Source organism: Pseudorca crassidens, chromosome 6 (assembly GCF_039906515.1).
Source record: "Pseudorca crassidens isolate mPseCra1 chromosome 6, mPseCra1.hap1, whole genome shotgun sequence".
Lineage (NCBI taxonomy): Eukaryota > Metazoa > Chordata > Mammalia > Artiodactyla > Delphinidae > Pseudorca > Pseudorca crassidens.
Window position 1 is genome coordinate 33,968,790 of NC_090301.1, and position 18,141 is coordinate 33,986,930.

General features: G+C 36.2%; 1 protein-coding gene across 2 annotated transcripts in view; it reads left to right on the top strand.

Annotated features, from left to right (window-relative positions):
* The window catches only part of C2CD6 (C2 calcium dependent domain containing 6), a 134,135-nt gene that overhangs the window by 23,540 nt on the left and 92,454 nt on the right, over window positions 1–18,141 (top strand). For both annotated transcript variants that reach the window (XM_067740983.1, XM_067740984.1), the window contains exons 2-5: window positions 213–299; window positions 3,603–3,654; window positions 5,022–5,167; window positions 16,308–16,427. In XM_067740983.1, coding sequence (XP_067597084.1) covers window positions 213–299; window positions 3,603–3,654; window positions 5,022–5,167; window positions 16,308–16,427 — 405 coding nt within the window. The remainder of the gene's footprint in view (window positions 1–212; window positions 300–3,602; window positions 3,655–5,021; window positions 5,168–16,307; window positions 16,428–18,141) is intronic.

Genomic DNA, 18,141 nt, shown 5'->3' on the forward strand with positions numbered 1-18,141 from the left:
CTCTCATAATTCCCTTAATTATTTTATATTTAATTGTACACATTTCGTTTCTCTGCTAATGATAAACTTAGTGGGGCGTTTTCAAGTCATAGAATGTTATAAAATATATAATACCTGATACTAGATGCTCATAAAATTTTTGTTGAAGTATAATATCTTTTCTAATTATATTCTTCTCTGCCTTATAAAGTCTTAATTTATTTACATTGTAGATGCTGAGAAAAACTCTTAAAGGGTCTGAAAGTAAAGAACTAGAAGTGACACCTGAGGCACCAACTTTGGTGCCATTTGGCGATGTGGTATGTATGACTAAACCTCAATAAACATGTACAAATTATTTTTTATTTCATATGAAAACTATTTAATGTCAAAAAGCATGTGTAGAAAATGGTCCTCTCTGATAAACATATTCATGCATTTTTCATTTTTATGAGTCAGAAAAGCATTCTAATAATCACTGAAATTTTGGAAAACATCCTGATTCACAGAAAAAATGTCTCTGCTAGGGATTCCTAAACGCTAGTTACATCAGAATTACCTGGGATACTTTTTTAAAACATTGATTCTTGGGCCCCACTTAAGATCCGCTAACTTAGAAACTGAGAATGGGGCCTAGGAACCAGTATTTTTGTTAAACTCTTCAGATAATTATATTTTTGTCAGATTTAGGGAACTTTGAGTGATAATTGATCCCACATCTCTCTCTCATCCAAAAAATAATAAACCATAGAAACAAAAACAAACATACTCATCAATCATACACGTACACACACACACAGGTGGGACCTAATATCTAGGCTGAGAACCAGAAAAGTCTGTTTTCTCTTTTGGGCGCTATAGAGAGAGTATAGGCCGTGAAGATCTATGTATATTTAGAACTATCAAATATTGTGGTATTCTCTCACAGTTACCTTTATTTTCTAAACAGTATCAGAAGAATTAGTGGCTGTGAAATGAGAGTTTCTCTTGTGTCTCTTCTCTAGTTCCTATTGTGTACTAATACATTTTCTTGATTAAAAAATTTATGATGAATTTAACACCACCTTTTTAGGGGGAAAATAAGAATAATTCATGTATACACTTTTGTTTTTACAGAATGACCGTGGTGTACCTTACTCGTAAAATTATATAACACTTTCTTCCCTCTATCATAATCAAAGTTGAAGTATAAGCCTTCACTGTCCGACTCTAAACTTAGAAAAGATTCTTTGAAATCTCTTTTGGCCATAAACTATTATGCATGTCACTATGTTGACATACTAGTTTCTGAAATCCATACTCTTGAATATGACTTCTGCGTGTCTTTAGAACTCACATTTTGAAGAATCTTTTTATTTCTCCCACAGTTCCTAACCTTATAGTTCATATTTTCCTTATTTGAATTGCATATTGCTAGACATCAAAAAGCTTCTCTTAAGAGTTAGCTGGAAGTTTTGACAGAGAGATGTTTGGCATGTGACTGATGGCTCCTCCCAGTGTGTGATTCAGCTACATCACCTTCTCTTTGAATGTTCTGTGATTTGGCAAAGTTGGTGCATGTGTAGGCCATGATAACTACATCACAACCCACTACTCCTATTTCTAATAATCATATCCCATTTTCAGAAAAAAATGAAAAAGATGTCTTAAAATTGAGCACATAAAGTACTTTTGTCAACAGCTGTGGTTGCTTTCCTGTTTTTTTTTTTTTTTGCGGTACGCGGCCTCTCCCATTGTGGAGCACAGGCTCCGGACGCGCAGGCTCAGCAGCCATGGCTCACAGGTCCAGCCGCTCCGGTGGGCCCAGCTGCTCCGCGGCATGTGGGATCCTCCCGGACCAGGACACGAACCCGCATCCCCTGCATCGGCAGGCGGACTCTCAACCACTGCGCCACCAGGGAAGCCCAGCTTTCCTGTTTTAAGTGCATGTTTGAGAGTGTTTTGGGGGTCAAGGTGTTGACAGGGTTATTGCTTTGGGCCACAGATGGGTCTCGCAATCTGTGGCAACATTTGTTATCTGCAACCTGTGAATGGTCATCATTATGGTTTTTGTTTTGATTTGTTTGTTTTTGGCTGCATTGGGTCTTCGTTGCTGTGCATGGGCTTTCTCTAGTTGCAGTGAGCAGGGGCTACTCTTCATTGCAGTGCGCAGGCTTTCTCATTGTGGTGGCTTTTCTTGTTGCGGAGCACAGGCTCTAGGCTCACAGGCTTCAGTAGTTGCAGCATGCAGGCTCAGTAGTTGTGGCACGCAGGCCCTAGAGCATGCGAGCTTCAGTAGTTGCAGCACACGGGCTCAGTAGTTGTGGCTTGTGGGCTCTAGAATGCAGGCTCAGTAGTTGTGGCATGTGCGCTTAGTTGCTCCGTGGCACGTGGGATCTTCCTGGACCAGGGATCAAACCCGTGTCCCCTGCATTTGCAGGCGAATTCTTAACCACTGCGCCACCAGGGAAGTCCCATCATTATGGTTTTGAATGTTAAATCTTTTTCTATACTTGAATAGAAATTTATTCTCTTTTTTATATTATATGGATCTCTTATGTAAAAGTATAAAAAGCTATTGAAATATAAGGAAAATTAGGATAGTTGCTGATGGCTTCATGTTGAGATACTTGACAGGCAGTCAGTGATTTATGACAGAATTTTTATATATAGAATTATGCAAAACAAAATTATAGCTATATTTCCCTGTTTTACCCTCCTTGTGTGCACCCAATTTTAAGAAGTTAACAGTGGTTCGTGGACTTTCCTATGGCAATACCATTTTAAGTCTCACCTAGATTAGAACCTTTCTTTTAACATAACATTTTATACTTATGTCTCTCTAAGAAGTAGACCACAATATTTTCTTCTTCAGAATTTCATCATTCAGATACAGTAGTCTTTTAATTAAATATTGAGTGCTAACTTCTTTTTCTGCATTGTTCTAAAACCAAATCCTTAAAATTACTTACGCTATATTTAAAACTACTATTGGGCCATTTATTTTGTTTCACAGATATTTAATATAATATTGCTCTTGTTTTTACTTGGTTTTTAAGACCAAACATGGCTGAATTAAGATCAAATGGCTTACATTTGGCTAATAGTATTCAAGTATTCTTGTATTAATTTTGTACTTGATTTTATGGTTAAACACAAGATACAATTTTTCTTAACATTTGGAAACACTTCGTACAAGAGAGAGTGAGTATTTCACAGCCCTTGACATATTATAGTCAGTGCATGATTGTTGAATGAATACAGTGGTTTTAGGATACTGGATAAAAAAGCTTATCTGAAGCAAGGCATATTTCTTGTTATATGCAAGATGCTATGTTGTATCAGTTCTCACCTAATGTAAAATAAAAGTGATTCAAAGAGTGATATTTGGATTGAAGTTAATAAATGAACCATTTTTTTCTTTGTATTCTTGTTTGTTTTAAGTTTACTTTGAACAAATCTTGCCTATTTTTCTGCTTTCTGGTGTTTTCTGTAACTAGATATTTCTAATAAGAAAAAATATTTCTAATGAGAAAAACTAACAAAGTAAAACTTTAAAAAAAATGTAGTTTGGTGAGAGTAAAATGGAAGAAAAGTTAACTTTTAAAACTTAATTTGCTGTGTTTTTATTTTGATTGTTATAGGTTGGCTGCCTAGCCATTCATGTAAAGAAGTGCAAACATTTTACGCCTAAGAGTATCCTTTCTTTTGATTTAAGAACCGTACTGTGATCATATATCACTGTTTCTGTTATATATTGCTGGCTTACAAAACACTCTAAGACTCAGTGGCTTAAAACATTAACCATTTTATTACCAATCACTGTCTGTACATTCACTAGGTGGTTCTTCTGCTTCACATTATCCCAGCTGGGGCTGCAGTTCAAAAGGGCTGGGATACCTAAAACGGCTCATTTACATGTCTGGTGCCTTTAGTGAGAATGCCTGAAAGACTGGACTTAGCTGAGATGCTGAAAGGGTTAGACCTTTCTTTCCATGTAGTCCTAGGGTCTTGTCTTTCATCATTAAACATTTTTTCTGCATTAATTTTGATTTAAAAGTATTACATTAAAATATTGATTACTGAAGTTTTTGGTGTCCACTTAAATTTTGTACTCTGGGTAGTGCCACCCTATCCTAGTCTCAGCCCTGGTCACGTCAGTTGCATGTTAAAGTAGTCACAGGACCAGGCCAGATTAAAGAGCAGAGGAAAATAAACTCCACTTTTTGATGTGGAGAGTGACAAAAGATTTTTAGCTATCTGTAATCCACCTCGATCATCATGTAAGTTAAAGAAAATATACGTATCTTCTTGGATGATAATACTAATTTATTTCTAATTAATAACTTTGCTTGTCAAACACTGTTTAAAGGGTTTATTTTTCTCGGTGCCTTTAAATAGCTGAATGCTTATTATTAGATCTGTCATGGCATAAAGCCAGTCTCATTATGAAGACTTGATGTTTCTTTTGTAAATAAAGTGAACTATTGAAGAGAATTCTAAAAAGAGAGAGTTTTGAAGATAATTAAATCATAAAACAAAATCGTTTTAATTCATGGAGTGCTATGAAAGATAAAAATACAGACCAAAATAGTATAAGTGAAGTATATAGTGAAGTGAATTACAAAGTAGAATGCTGCTTTAAATTTTGTTGTCCTAAAATTAAGAATAAATTACTCTGAAGTGACATATTTTTTGAAGTTTTAAATTTCTATGTAATTACGCTTAGAAAAAAATTTTCAAGTATGTATTGGAAACGTTTAGTCACCTTAAAAATAATATATAGGAAAATTTGCAAAAGAATTATAATGGAAATGTGAGGATAAAAATATGAGAAGTAATCTAAGGAAGAATCAACCTTCTTTTCGTACTTATATTGTACCTACCACTGATGGGCAAAAATACTATTTTAAAAGACTTTCCTTATTGTTTAATATGCTCTATAATTTCTTTCTTTATTTGATTGATTCTTAGGTTTTGGCCTGAATTGTTTAATGGATTAATTTTACAATGTGTTACTGTTCAATTACAACAAAATTTGCTTCCTAAATATGTATTTTCAGTCAGTTTACAACATTACAGTAATTTGTTCATTCGCGTCTCTATTAACAACGTGGTGAAATGTACAAAAAAGTATAGCTTGCTACCCCCAAACAATGAAGAGGACACTGTAATTACATTTGATGAAGTGAAATATTTTTCTGTACAGGTAATGTTAAATTTCTCTTCTAAATAAAAGAATGCATTTTTATAGTTTCAAACGTTCTACACTAACAGTGTCTTTTTTTTTCCAGGGGACAGGAAAGAAACAAAAGCAATGTTCTTTTATTTGATACTTTACAGTATTTTATTTCTGTATTATAGGCTATATTGATGTTTTCAGAGTTTACTGTAGAATACATAATCATGGTGTTCTTCTCTGAGATATTGCTGTCGGTGATTCTGAGTGTTTATCACACATGGATGCATTTTTCTCTGTCTTAGTCTTCCCCTCCCATTTGCCCTCTTACACCTGCCTTAGTCAGCGTGGGCTACTATAACAAATTACCATAGACTGGGTGGCTTAAACAACAAACTTTTATTTCTCACCTTTCTGGAAGGTGAGAAGTTCCTTATAAGGACAGTAATCAGATTCATGAGGGCTCCATTCTCATGACCTAGTGACCTCTCAAACACACCACCTACAAATACCATCACATTGGAGATTTAGACTTCAACATACGAATTTTGAGGGGACACAAACGTTCAGTGCATAGCACACCCTTTTTTTTCATCTCCTCCTTTCCCTCTCTCCTTTCTTCTTATATAGACTCTCTCTAATTACTTTCACATGGATTAGCTTACTTAGTCTTTATAACCCTTCAAAATATATATATATACTCTTATTATCATCTTTATTTTGCAGATGAGGAAACATACTGTAAGGTTTAAAGAACTTTCTTAAGGTCATAGAACTAGTAATTGGTGGAGCTGAGAATGCAGTCAGTCTGGCTGCATACTGGCTTCATTAAACCACCTCTCACACCAGAGCTTGCTATGCTGAGTTTGCTTCTGTTTACAGTTAAGCTTCTTAGAATCTTAAATGTATCTCAGAGTTGTCTTTAAAATGAGTGACACTATTTCATTTAGCTGTAGGATTCCTTGATTTGTCCAGTTGTTTCCTGATAGTTTTATTACATTAGTTGAATTTTAGTGAAATCCTAAAACATTTCCTCTATACCATATATACGTATATATATATATTTTTTCAAACTTCATTTTGCTTAACTGTTGAGTATTGAAGACAGTTCTTTAAACATAGTTTTTTAAAAAAGCATTGTTTTGCTAGAGGCAATCCATATTATTTCTTTTACTTTGCCAGTAATTTTCCTAGACTTCATCGCCAAGTTTTCAATAATTTTGTGGCTATATGTCCATTTAAATAAAACTTGAAGTTAATACTGGAAAACAATATAAATTAATAGGGTGATTTTTAGCATAATCAAAATATTTTTCCTATATTTATTTTAATAGGCGCTATTAGTTTGAGTATAATAAGAGGAGAGTTTTAGTGGAACTCTAATGGAGAGTTTGGGAATGACCTAGTAATATTTACATAGAAAATTGTACAAGCAAACAAAGAAACATTAAAAAAGCAAGACACATATTAACTCCAGGGAAATTAAAAAATGATACAGGGCAAGAAATACGATCATTGTAAGTATATTATTAAACCCTGAAAAAAGTTACATATACATAATAATATAAACACTAAGTATTATTCTAACAAAAAATGATATATAATATACTGGAGGACTGAGGGGAAAAGAAACGTGAAAATTGTGGGAGGAGGATGTTGAGAGTGAATATTTTTCTTCCACAATAAGCAGTCAGTAGATGATATATACATGACTTCAGTGTTCATAGTAGCATTATTTACAGTAGCCAAGATATGGAAGCAACCTAAATGTCCATCAACAGATGAATGGATAAAGAAGATATATATACATACATACATACATATATGCATGTACATACACATGATGGAATACTACTCGGCCATAAAAAAGAATGAAATTTTACCATTTGCAGCAACATGGATGGACTTGGAGGGCATTATGCTAAGTGAAATAAGTCAGGAAAGACAAATACTGTATGATATCACTTATATGTGAGATCTAAAAACATACAACAAACTAGTGAATATAACAAAAAAGAAGACTCATAGATACAGAGGACCAACTAGTGGTTACCAGTGGGGAGAGGGAAGGGGAAGGGGCAAAATAGGGGTGGGGAATTAAGAGGTACAAAATATTAGGTATAAAACAAGCTACAAGGATATATTGTACAACATGGGGAATATAGCAAATATTTTATAATAACTATAAATGGAGTATAACTTTTAAAAACTGTGAATCACTATATTGTACACCTGTACTTTATATAATATTATGCATCAACTATACTTCAGTTAAAAAAATAGATAGTATCTAAAAACTAAAAAGAAAAAAAAAAAGTAATTAGTAACATGATTTTATGCCCCAAACCAGAGAAATCCCTTAAAAAGGTTGAAAGGTGGCTTCTGAAGAGTGAAAATTAGGTAGTGGATTGGGTAGTGTACTAAATTATACCTGGGATTGAATTTATGGAAGTATGACTGAATGACGACATAGAGAGGGTAATGCCATTGAAAGAAGAATTTACTATTTATATTTCCTGAGAAAAAGGGACACACCACACCATACCACCCCGGAAGTTTCAGGGTGGTCAGGAGGCAGAAGACGGAAGCAAGGGGAGAGCCCAAGCCAAAGCCTTTATTGGGGTTTCCTTGAGAAAGGTAATGCAGGGTGGGATTCAACAGTTTAGAATTGACTAGTCTGAATAATTCCAGCAGGCTTTGGGCTGTAGTACAGTCTCTAGTTGCCTGGTACCTGGCCCTGGGATGATTTAGGGCAAGGGAAATTGTGAGAGATAAGGAGGTGGTTAGGGCTATAGACTTGAGATTGGTTAGTTAGCCTATGAAAGATGTGCTACTATCAAGCCAAGCGCTTTGCTATCTCTAGGATCTGGCTAGCCCGGGGAGGGAAGTTCTCTCCCTGGCCAGCAAGCTTTTTTTTTTTTTTTATTTAACATCTTTATTGGGGTATAATTGCTTTACAATGGTGTGTTAGTTTCTGCTTTATAACAAAGTGAATCAGTTATACATATACATGTTGAAACATCCTAAAATATAGGGGAAAAAACAGTTAATACAAGTGGAAGAAAAAACATTTCTTTGATTTAGCCATTGTAAAACTGTTTGACTTTTAAACTATGTACTACCTAACTAGGATAAAATAAAATTATACTGTATATACTCTAGGACGTTAATTTGCTAGAGCTTACAAAGTAGATCTAGGTTAAAAATAAAAACATACACACCAAAAAATAAAAAGGAATAGCAAGTGGATTTAACCTAGTTTAATTGTTCTGGAAAGCTGTTGGGTAAGTGATATTAAACCAAAACTCATATCAAAGAATGAATAGTAGAGGATTTCTGTTCTGGCCGTGCTGGAGCAGCTGATATTAGATTTATTCTTCTCTTCTAAACAACCCTAAAACTAGTAAAATATTTTTTGGTATTTGACAATGGGAATTTGGAGGGCTGCAATCCTTAAGAGAAGGGAAGCACAAGAGGTGAGCTCCACGTTTACAATAGCTTTCTGTCTGGCAGCAAATCTGGCACAGAGACGTGAAACCCAAGCAGAAAGTAACAGTCTTTCTGGGTGGAGGAAGCAGAGGCTGAGCAGAGGAAACAGATGAGTTTTGGGCTGCTAAGGTGCCTGGAATTTGTAAAGCAGGGTATTAGAGAGGAGGGAGCAGCAGATAAGGAGCGCTAGAAATCTGTGTAGGTTTTCCACTCAGGTTCTTGGCTGGATCCTAAAGTGTGCACGTGCAAGGGGAGTTTGTAGGAGAAATTACAGAGAACAAGTGCTGGAGAGCTGAGAGCTGAATAGAGATTTCAGAAGTCACAAATTCAGAGTCATTGGAGTCTGATGCAGCTAAAGTGGAGAGAACTTGTTGAACATGCTCAGTATTCAGTTGAGATCCCAGAAAGGCCAGGTCTTAGGAATAGGATCATGTCCTAAGGGTAAGGGTTAAACCTACTAGGACTAAGGACAAAAAGTGAAACAGACCTATCCTCAAACTTTTTTATAGAATCAAGATGATCTTCCAGTAGTTGATTGCCTTCCAGAAAAGAACTCAGTAGTTCTTAGAGGAAGATATAAAAACCCAGAGTCTCGGGCTTCCCTGGTGGCATAGTGGTTGAGAGTCCACCTGCCAATGCGGGGGACACGGGTTCGTGCCCTGGTCCAGGAGGATCCCACATGCCGCGGAGCGGCTAGGCTCGTGAGCCGTGGCTGCTGAGCCTGCGCATATTGAGCCTGTGCTCCACAACGGGAGAGGCCACAACAGTGAGAGGCCCGCGTACCACAAAAACAAAAACAAAAACAAAAAAAACCCAGAGTCTCTATTACATATCCTTCACAATGCCCATCATATAATAAAAAATTGCTATTCATGGGGAAATAAAAACAGACAATAGGGGTAAACCCACAGGTGACCCAAATGTTTGAATCTGCAGACTGGAACGTTATAACTATCATAAATGTGTCAAAGTGGAAAAGGAGGACAAAATGGATGATCACAATGGGAATTTTGAAGAGAATGGAAACTAAAAAGAACCAAATGGAGATTCTAGATATGAAAAATATAATATTGACATGAAAAATTCATTTGAAATGTTTCAAAGCATTCTGAACAGAACAGAAGGATCTGTTAACTGAAAGACAAGTCAATAGAAATCATTCAAATTGGGGCTTAGAGAGAAAAAAGATTGAAAAATGGAAGAGACCAGTGGGCAATATCACTCAGTTTATAGATGTGTAATTACATTCCAGAAGGAAAGAAGAGGAAGTATTTAGAATATTTAATATTTTAGAATTTTCTCTGCCAAACATTTTCCAAAGTTGATGAGAGACATCAATCTATAGATTCAAGAAACTCAGTGAACCTCAAGCAAAATAAGTACAAAGATGATCACACCAAAATACATCATAGTCAAACTGCTAAAAATAAAAAGAAAATCTTAAAGGTAGCCAGAGGGAAAAAACACATGACATTCAAGTGAACAACAGTAAGAATAACAGCATACTTCCCATCAGAAACAGTGGAGGTCAGGGACTACCCTGGTGGTCCAGTGGTTAAGAATCTGCCTTCCAATGCAGGGGACGTGGGTTTGATCCCAGGTTGGGTGACTAAGATCCCACGTGCCATGGGGCAACTAAGTCTGTGTGCCACAACTACTGAGCCCACGTGCACTAGAGCCCATGTGCTGCAACAAAGAGCCCGTGTACCACAACAAAAGATCCCACATGCCGCAACAAAGATCCCGTCTGGACAGAGAACAGACTCCCTCAGGTGACCTACACACAGAGGTGGGGCAAAATCCAAAGCTGAACCCCAGGAGCTGTGCAAACAAAGAAGAGAAAGGGCAATTTCTCCCAGCAGCCTCAGGAGCAGCGGATTAAATCTCCGGAATCAACTTGATGTACCCTGCATCTGTGGAACACCTGAATAGACAACGAATCATCCCAAATTGAGGGGGTGGACTTTGGGAGCATCTATAGACTCGGGGTTTGCTTTCTGCATCTAATTTGTTTCTGGTTTTATGTTTATCTTAGTTTAGTATTTAGAGCTTATTATAATTGGTAGATTTGTTTATTGATTTGGTTGCTCTCTTCCTTTTTATAAAATATAGATGTATATTTTTTCCTTTTTCTCTTTTTGTGAGTGTGTGAATACTTCTTTGTGTGATTTTGTCTGTATACCTTTGCTTTTACCATTTGTCCTAGGGTTCTGTCTTTCCTTTTGTTTTGTTTTTTAGTATAGTTTTTAGCACTTGTTGTCATTGATGGATTTGTTTATTGGTTTGGTTGCTCTCTTTATTTCTTTCTGTTTTTTATTACTTTTTAATTTTTTTACTTTTATTTTAATAACTTTTTGTTTATTTACTTTGCTTTTTTCTTTCTTTCTATTTTTTTCTCCCTTTTCTTCTGAGCTGTGTGGCTGACAGGGTCTTGGTGCTCTGGCCAGGTGTCAGGCCTGAGCCTCTGAAGTGGGAGAGCTGAGTCCAGAACATTGGACCACCAGAGACCTCCCGGCCCCACGTAATATCAAATGGCGAAAGCTCTGCCAGAGATCTACATCTCAACACTAATACCCAGCTCCACTCAACAACCAGCAAGCTACAGTGCTGGACACCCCATACCAAACAACTAGCAAGACAAGAACACAACACCACCCATTGGCAGAGAGGCTGCCTAAAATCATAAGTTCCAGACACCCCAAAGCACACCACCAGACATGGTTCTGCCCACCAGAAAGACAAGATCCAGCCTCATCCACCAGAACACAGGCACTAGTCCCCTCCACCAGGAAGCCTACACAACCCACTGAACCAACCTTACCCACTGGGAGCAGATGCCAAAAACAACAGGAACTACAAACCTGCAGCCTGGGAAAAGGAGATCCCAAATGCAGTAAGTTAAGCAAAATGAGAAGACAGAGAAATACACAACAGATGAAGGAGCAAGGTAAAAACCCACCAGACTAAATAAATGAAGAGGAAATAGGCAGTCTACCTGAAAAAGAATTCAGAGTATTGATAGTAAAGATGATCCAAAATCTTGGAAATAGAATGGAGAAAATACAAGAAACGTTTCACAAGGACCTAGAAGAACTAAAGAGCAAACAAACATTGATGAACACGATAAATGAAATTAAAAATTCTCTAGAAGGAATCAATAGCAGAATAACTGAGGCAGAAGAACATATAAGTGACCTGGAAGATAAAATAGTGGAAATATATATAACTATCGCAGAGCAGAATAAAGAAAAAAGAATGAAAAGAATTGAGGACAGTCTCAGAGACTTCTGGGACAACATTAAACACACAAACATTCGAATTATAGGGTTCTCAGAAGAAGAGAAAAAGGGTCTGAGAAAATACTTGAAGAGATTATAGTTGAAAACTTCCCTAATATGGGAAAGGAAATAGTCAATCAAGTCCAGGAAGCACAGAGAGTCCCATACAGGATAAATCCAAGGAGAAACATGCCAGGACACATATTAATCAAACTATCAAAAATTAAATACAAAGAAAAAATATTAAAAGCAGCAAGGAAAAAGCAACAAATAACATACAAGGGAATCCCCATAAGGTTAACAGCTGATTTCTCAGCAGAAACTCTGTAAGCCAGAAAGGTGTGGCAGGACATTTTTAAAGTGATGAAAGGGAAAAACCTACAACCAAGATTACGCTACCCAACAAGGACCTCCATCAGATTTGATGGAGAAATTAAAACCTTTACAGACAAGCAAAAACTAAGAGAATTCAGCACCACGAAACCAGCTTTACAACAAATGCTAAAGGAACTGCTCTAGGCAGGAAACACAGGAGAAGGAAATGACCTACAATAACAAACCCAAAACAATTAAGAACATGGTAATAGGAGCATACATATTGATAATTACCTTAAGTGTAAACGGATTAAAAGCTCCCACCAAAAGACCAAAAGACTGGCTGAATGGATACAAAAACATGACCCATATATATGCTGCCTACAAGAGACCCACTTCAGACCTAGCGACACTTACAGACTGAAAGTGAGGGGATGGAAAAAGATATTCCATGCAAATGGAAATCAAAAGAAAGCTGGAGTAGCAATTCTCATATCAGACAAAATAGACTTTAAAATAAAGACTGTAACAAGAGACAAGGACTCTACGTAATGATCAAGGGATCAATCCAAGAAGAAGATATAACCATTGTAAATATTTATGCACCCAACATAAGAGTACCTCAATACATAAGGCAAGTGCTAACAGCCATAAAAGGGGAAATCAACAGTAACACAATAATAGTAGGGGACTTTAACACCCCACTTTCACCAATGGACAGATCATTGGTGAAAGTGATCAATGAAGGAAACATTGGTATGCATTTGGTATGCTCATTTTCCTTGGAAAATTATTCGTGGACCTTTTTTGAGGTCTAGGGTGAAAGTAGCACTTCTAAGGAATACTCGTGTTTGCTTCTAAGGCATACCAAATATTTAAAGAAGAATTAATAGCAGTCTTTCTCAAACTCTTCCAAAAAATAAAAGAGAAGGGAGCACATCCAAACTCATGTTACAAGGCCAGCATCACTGTGATACCAAAACCAGACAAGGACACTACAAGAAAATTCCAGGCTAATATCCCTGATGAACATGGATGCAAAAATCCTCAACAAATGATTCGCAGACCAAATTCAGCAATACATTAAAAGAATCATACATGTTACATTAATATGATTAAGTAGGATTTTCTCCAGGGATGCAGGGGTAGTGCAACATCTGCAAATCAGTCTATATTATACACCACATTAATAAAAAGGATAAAAATTACATGATCATCTCAATAGATGCAGTCAAAATTCAACATCCATTCATGACAAAACTCTCAAAAAAGTGGGTAAAAAGGGAATGTACCTCAACATAATGAAGGCCATATATGAAAAACCCACAGCTAATATTATACTCAATGGTGAAAAACTGAAAGCTTTTCCTCTAAGATTAGGAACAAAACAAGGCTGCCCACTCTTGCCACTTTATTCAACATGATAATGGAAGTCTTAGCTGGAGCAGTTAGGAAGGAAAAATGAAAGGCATCCAGATTAGAAAGGAAGAAGAAAAACTGTCTCTATTTGCAGATGACATCTTATATATAGAAAAATCTAGACTCCACACACACAAAAAAACCTGTTAGAACTAATAAATTCAGTAAAATTGCAGGATACAAAATCAATGTGCAAAACCAGTTGCATTTCTATACACTAATAACAAACTGTCAGAAAAATTAAGTCTCATTTACAATTGCATCAAAAAGAATAAAATACCTAGGGATAAATTTAATCAAGGGGGTGAAAGGCCTGTACACTGAAAACTGTAAGACTTTGATAAAAGAATTTGAAGAAGACACAAATGGCTAGGTATTCCATGCTTATGGATTGGAAGAATTAATGCTGTTAAAATGTTCATACTACCTGAAGCGATGCAATCTCTATCAAAATTCCAATGGCACTTTTTACAGAGATAGGAGAACAATCCTAAATTTTGTTGTAACCACAGAAGACCCCAAATAACCAAAGCAATCTCGAGAAAGATTAAAGCTAGAGGCGTCACACTTCTGATTTCAAACTATATTACAAAACTATAGTAATCAATATGCTATTGGCATAAAAAGAGACACGTAGCTCAAAGGAACAGAATAGAGAGCCCCAAAATAAACCCACATATATATGGTCAATTAATTTATGATAAAGGAGCCAAGAATATACAATGGGGAAAGGGCAGTTTCTTCAGTAAATGGTGTTGGGGAAACTGGACCACTATCTTATACCATACATAAAAAGAAACAAAATAGATTAAAAAGTTGAACATAAGACCTGAAACCATAAAATTTCTTGAAGAAAACATAGGCGGTAATTCCTTGACATTGGTCTTAGCAATGATTTTTCTTGGATTTGACCCCAAAAGCAAAAAATAAACAAGTGGGACTACATTAAACTAAAAAGCTTTTGTACGGCTGAGGAAGCGATCAACAAAATGAAAATGTAACCTACAGAATGCAGTAAAATATTTGCAAATCATATATCTGATAAGAGGTTAATGTCCAAAATATGTAAAGTACTACAACTCAGTAGAAAAAAAACCCCAAACAATCCAATTAAAAAATGGGTAGAGGATCTGAATAGACATTCTTCCAAAGAAAACATACAAATGGCTAACAGGTCCATGAAAAGGTACTCAACATCAGTAATCATCAGAGAAATGCAAATCAAAACCACAGTGAGATATCACCCCACACCTGGTAAAATGTTGGTGAGGATGTGGAGAAGAGGGAACACTTGTGTACTGTTGGTAGGAATGTAAATTGTTGCAGCCACTGTGGAAAAAAATATGGAGTTTCCTCAAAAAATTAAAACTAGAACTACCAGATGATTTAGCAATTCCTCCTCTGGGTATTTATCCAAAGAAAATGAAATCATGGTCTCAAAAAGGTATCTGCACCCTCATTTCATCGCAGCATTTACAATAGCCAAGACGTGGAAACAACCTAAGTGTCCATCCACAGTGAATGGATTAGAAAAATGTGGTATATATACATAATGAAATCTTACTCAGCCATAAAAAAGAAAAAACCCTGCCATTTGCAACAATGTGGTTGGATTTGGGCATTATGCTAAGTGAAATAAGTCAGACAGAGAAAGAAAAATATGGTATGATCATTTATATGGACAATCTAAGAAAATAAAATGAGGAAATTCCCTGGCAGTCCAGGGGTTAGGACTCCGTGCTTTCACTGCTGAGGACACGGGTTCAATCCCTGGTCAGGGAACTAAGATCCTGCAAGCCGTGTGGTGCAGCCAAAAAAAAAAAAGAAGAAGGAAAAAAAATGAACTCATAGTTAAAGAGAACAAATAGATTGGTGGTTGCCAGAGGTGGGGTTTGGGGGTGGGTGAAATGGATGAAGGTGGTCAAAATGTGCAAACTTCCAGTTATAAGATAAATAGATAAATAAGTCCTTGAGATCTAATGTACAGCAAGGTGACTGTAGTTAACAATAATGTATTATATATTTGAAAGTTGCGAAGAGAGTAGATCTTAAAAGTTCTCATCACAAGAAAATAATTGTAACTGTGTGATGATGGATATTACCTAAACTTACAGTGATAATCATTTTATAATTTATACAAATACCAAATCATTATGTTGTACAGCTAAAAGTAATACAATGTGATATGTCAATAATATCTCAATTAAAAAATGTTTTTAAGGGCACCTAGAATATTAGGGTGGGGAGGCATGAGATTTATTTCAAATTAGCAAAAGAGTATATGAACTTTAAAGGTCTTGTAATAGTGGTATTGTGTTACAAAGCTCAAGGTTGGAAGAGAGTTTCAAGCTGAGACAATGATATACACTTTATCAAAAAGTAAAAGAAAAAAGAAAAGGATGTTGGATGTCTTTTGGTATTAAATGTTTGGATTACCTAGATTATTTGGGTTGGATATTGGTTACTGGACTACCTTTGATAATGTAGTTTCAGTAGAGTATTTAGGCTAAACTTTTGAATAGAGTTAAGAAGAGAGTGTATAGGCAATGGGTGTTTCCAAAAAATGGGTGTTTCAAAAAGTGTATTTTATGGATGTATTTGTTCAGAAATTATGTCTGAAATTCAGACTGAAAATTTAATGCTTCTTTTCATATGTATTTTGTATCAAGGTTCCTCGACGTCAAGATGATGAGAAGAATAATATTTACTTAGAACTAATGCAACATGACAGTACAAAATATCTTCTCTTATTAGGGAGTGTTCAGGTACATCTTTATGAAGTAATTCAGGTACGTATCAAAATTTTTTTCACCTTGGTATCACATTGTCCAGTTGGTGTTTGTTGTTAAGATTTATCTGTACCTGATGGACTCCTTTTGCTTATTATCTGTGTTATGTGCTTAGTAAACTCATGTGCTTAGTAAACAATATCTTCCTCTGGCTCAAAAAAAAAGTTAGTTTGTAACAGCATAATGTTTTTTTAAAATTTTTATTGCAGTATAATTGCCTTACAATATTGTGTTAGTTTCTACCGTACAGCAAAGTGAATCAGCAATACGTATACATAGATCCATTCTTTTTTGTACTTCCCTTCCATTTAGGTCACCACAGAGCACTGAGTAGAGTTCCCTGTGCTATACAGTAGGCTCTCACCAGTTATCTATTTTATACATAGTATCAATAGTGTATGTATGTCAGTCCCAATCTCCCAACTCATCCCATCCCCTACCCATTTTCCCCTTGGTATCCATACGTTTGTTCTCTGTGTTTTTAAAAATTTATTTTCTGGAAGGGCAATGATACAACCTAACAACCTAAAAGACTAAGCATGCTTATTTGTTTGTTTCATTTTGTTTTCTGAGATGTTTCTAAACGAGACACAAACCACAAACTCTCTTAATTGTGAGTGCCAGTTTCACTTCAGTTCTTTTATCTTTAGCTGGGCTGCTTGCAGTCTGCCCTGTGCATGTGTCATTTAGGAGTCAGCCAAAGTTTTAGGCAGAGTTTATACACAGATTCTGTGGTTCCTTCTCTCTCGCTGTCTACTGCCGCCTGCCCTTTCCTCCAAGAAAAGATAATGATTCTTCTGAACTTTGTATTTAATATTTTCTTGCTCTTTTCATAGTTTTACTACTTAATATAAGTTACAAAAAGTTGTATCTTTTGTGTTTCTAAACATATTATGTTTCTAAGATTAATACACTTAATTTCATTAGCTAGTATTCATTTTTTCACTGCTGTATACGTTCCATGTGAGAGTATTCCCCAGTTTATTTATCTATAATTTTTTTTTTTTTTTTTTTTTGCTGTACACAGGCTTCTCACTGTTGTGGCCTCTCCCGTTGCGGAGCACAGGCTCCGGACACGCAGGCTCAGCGGCCATGGCTCACGGGCCCAGCCGCTCCGCGGCATGTGGGATCTTCCAGGACCGGGGCACGAACCCGCGTCCCCTGCATCGGCAGGCGGACTCTCAACCACTGCGCCACCAGGGAAGCCCTATCTATAACTTTTTAATGGATATTTTGATTGTTTTCAGTTTTTTACTATTGTGCACATTGCTGCAGTGAATTTTTTTGAACATATCTTCCAGTGCGTATCTGCAGAAAGTCTCTACATTATGATGAATTGCCCTCTATGAATCTCTATGAAGAATTGCTACATCGTAGGTAAAGAGACCATGTTATTTATTGATCAGAGTTATCAGAGAAAGAAATTTTGGTTGTTTATGGATTTCCCCCCAAAGCCTTATGATTTTAGCTGTGGTGTGCTGCCTCTGTGGATTATCTGTCAGAATTCTTCTGCAGGCACGTCTACCTTAATTAAATATCACATCATTTTCCTTATTAGAATTTCTCAGTTACCCCCTTTTGGTCAAAACGCAGATCCCAGAAGTACAAAGTTTACCATGAGGACTTTGGTCTTATTATTATTTTTTTTAATGCACTTTTATTGGCTTGGTGTTGGCTTGGGCTGATAGTTCTATAATAATATTTAAGCATCTGG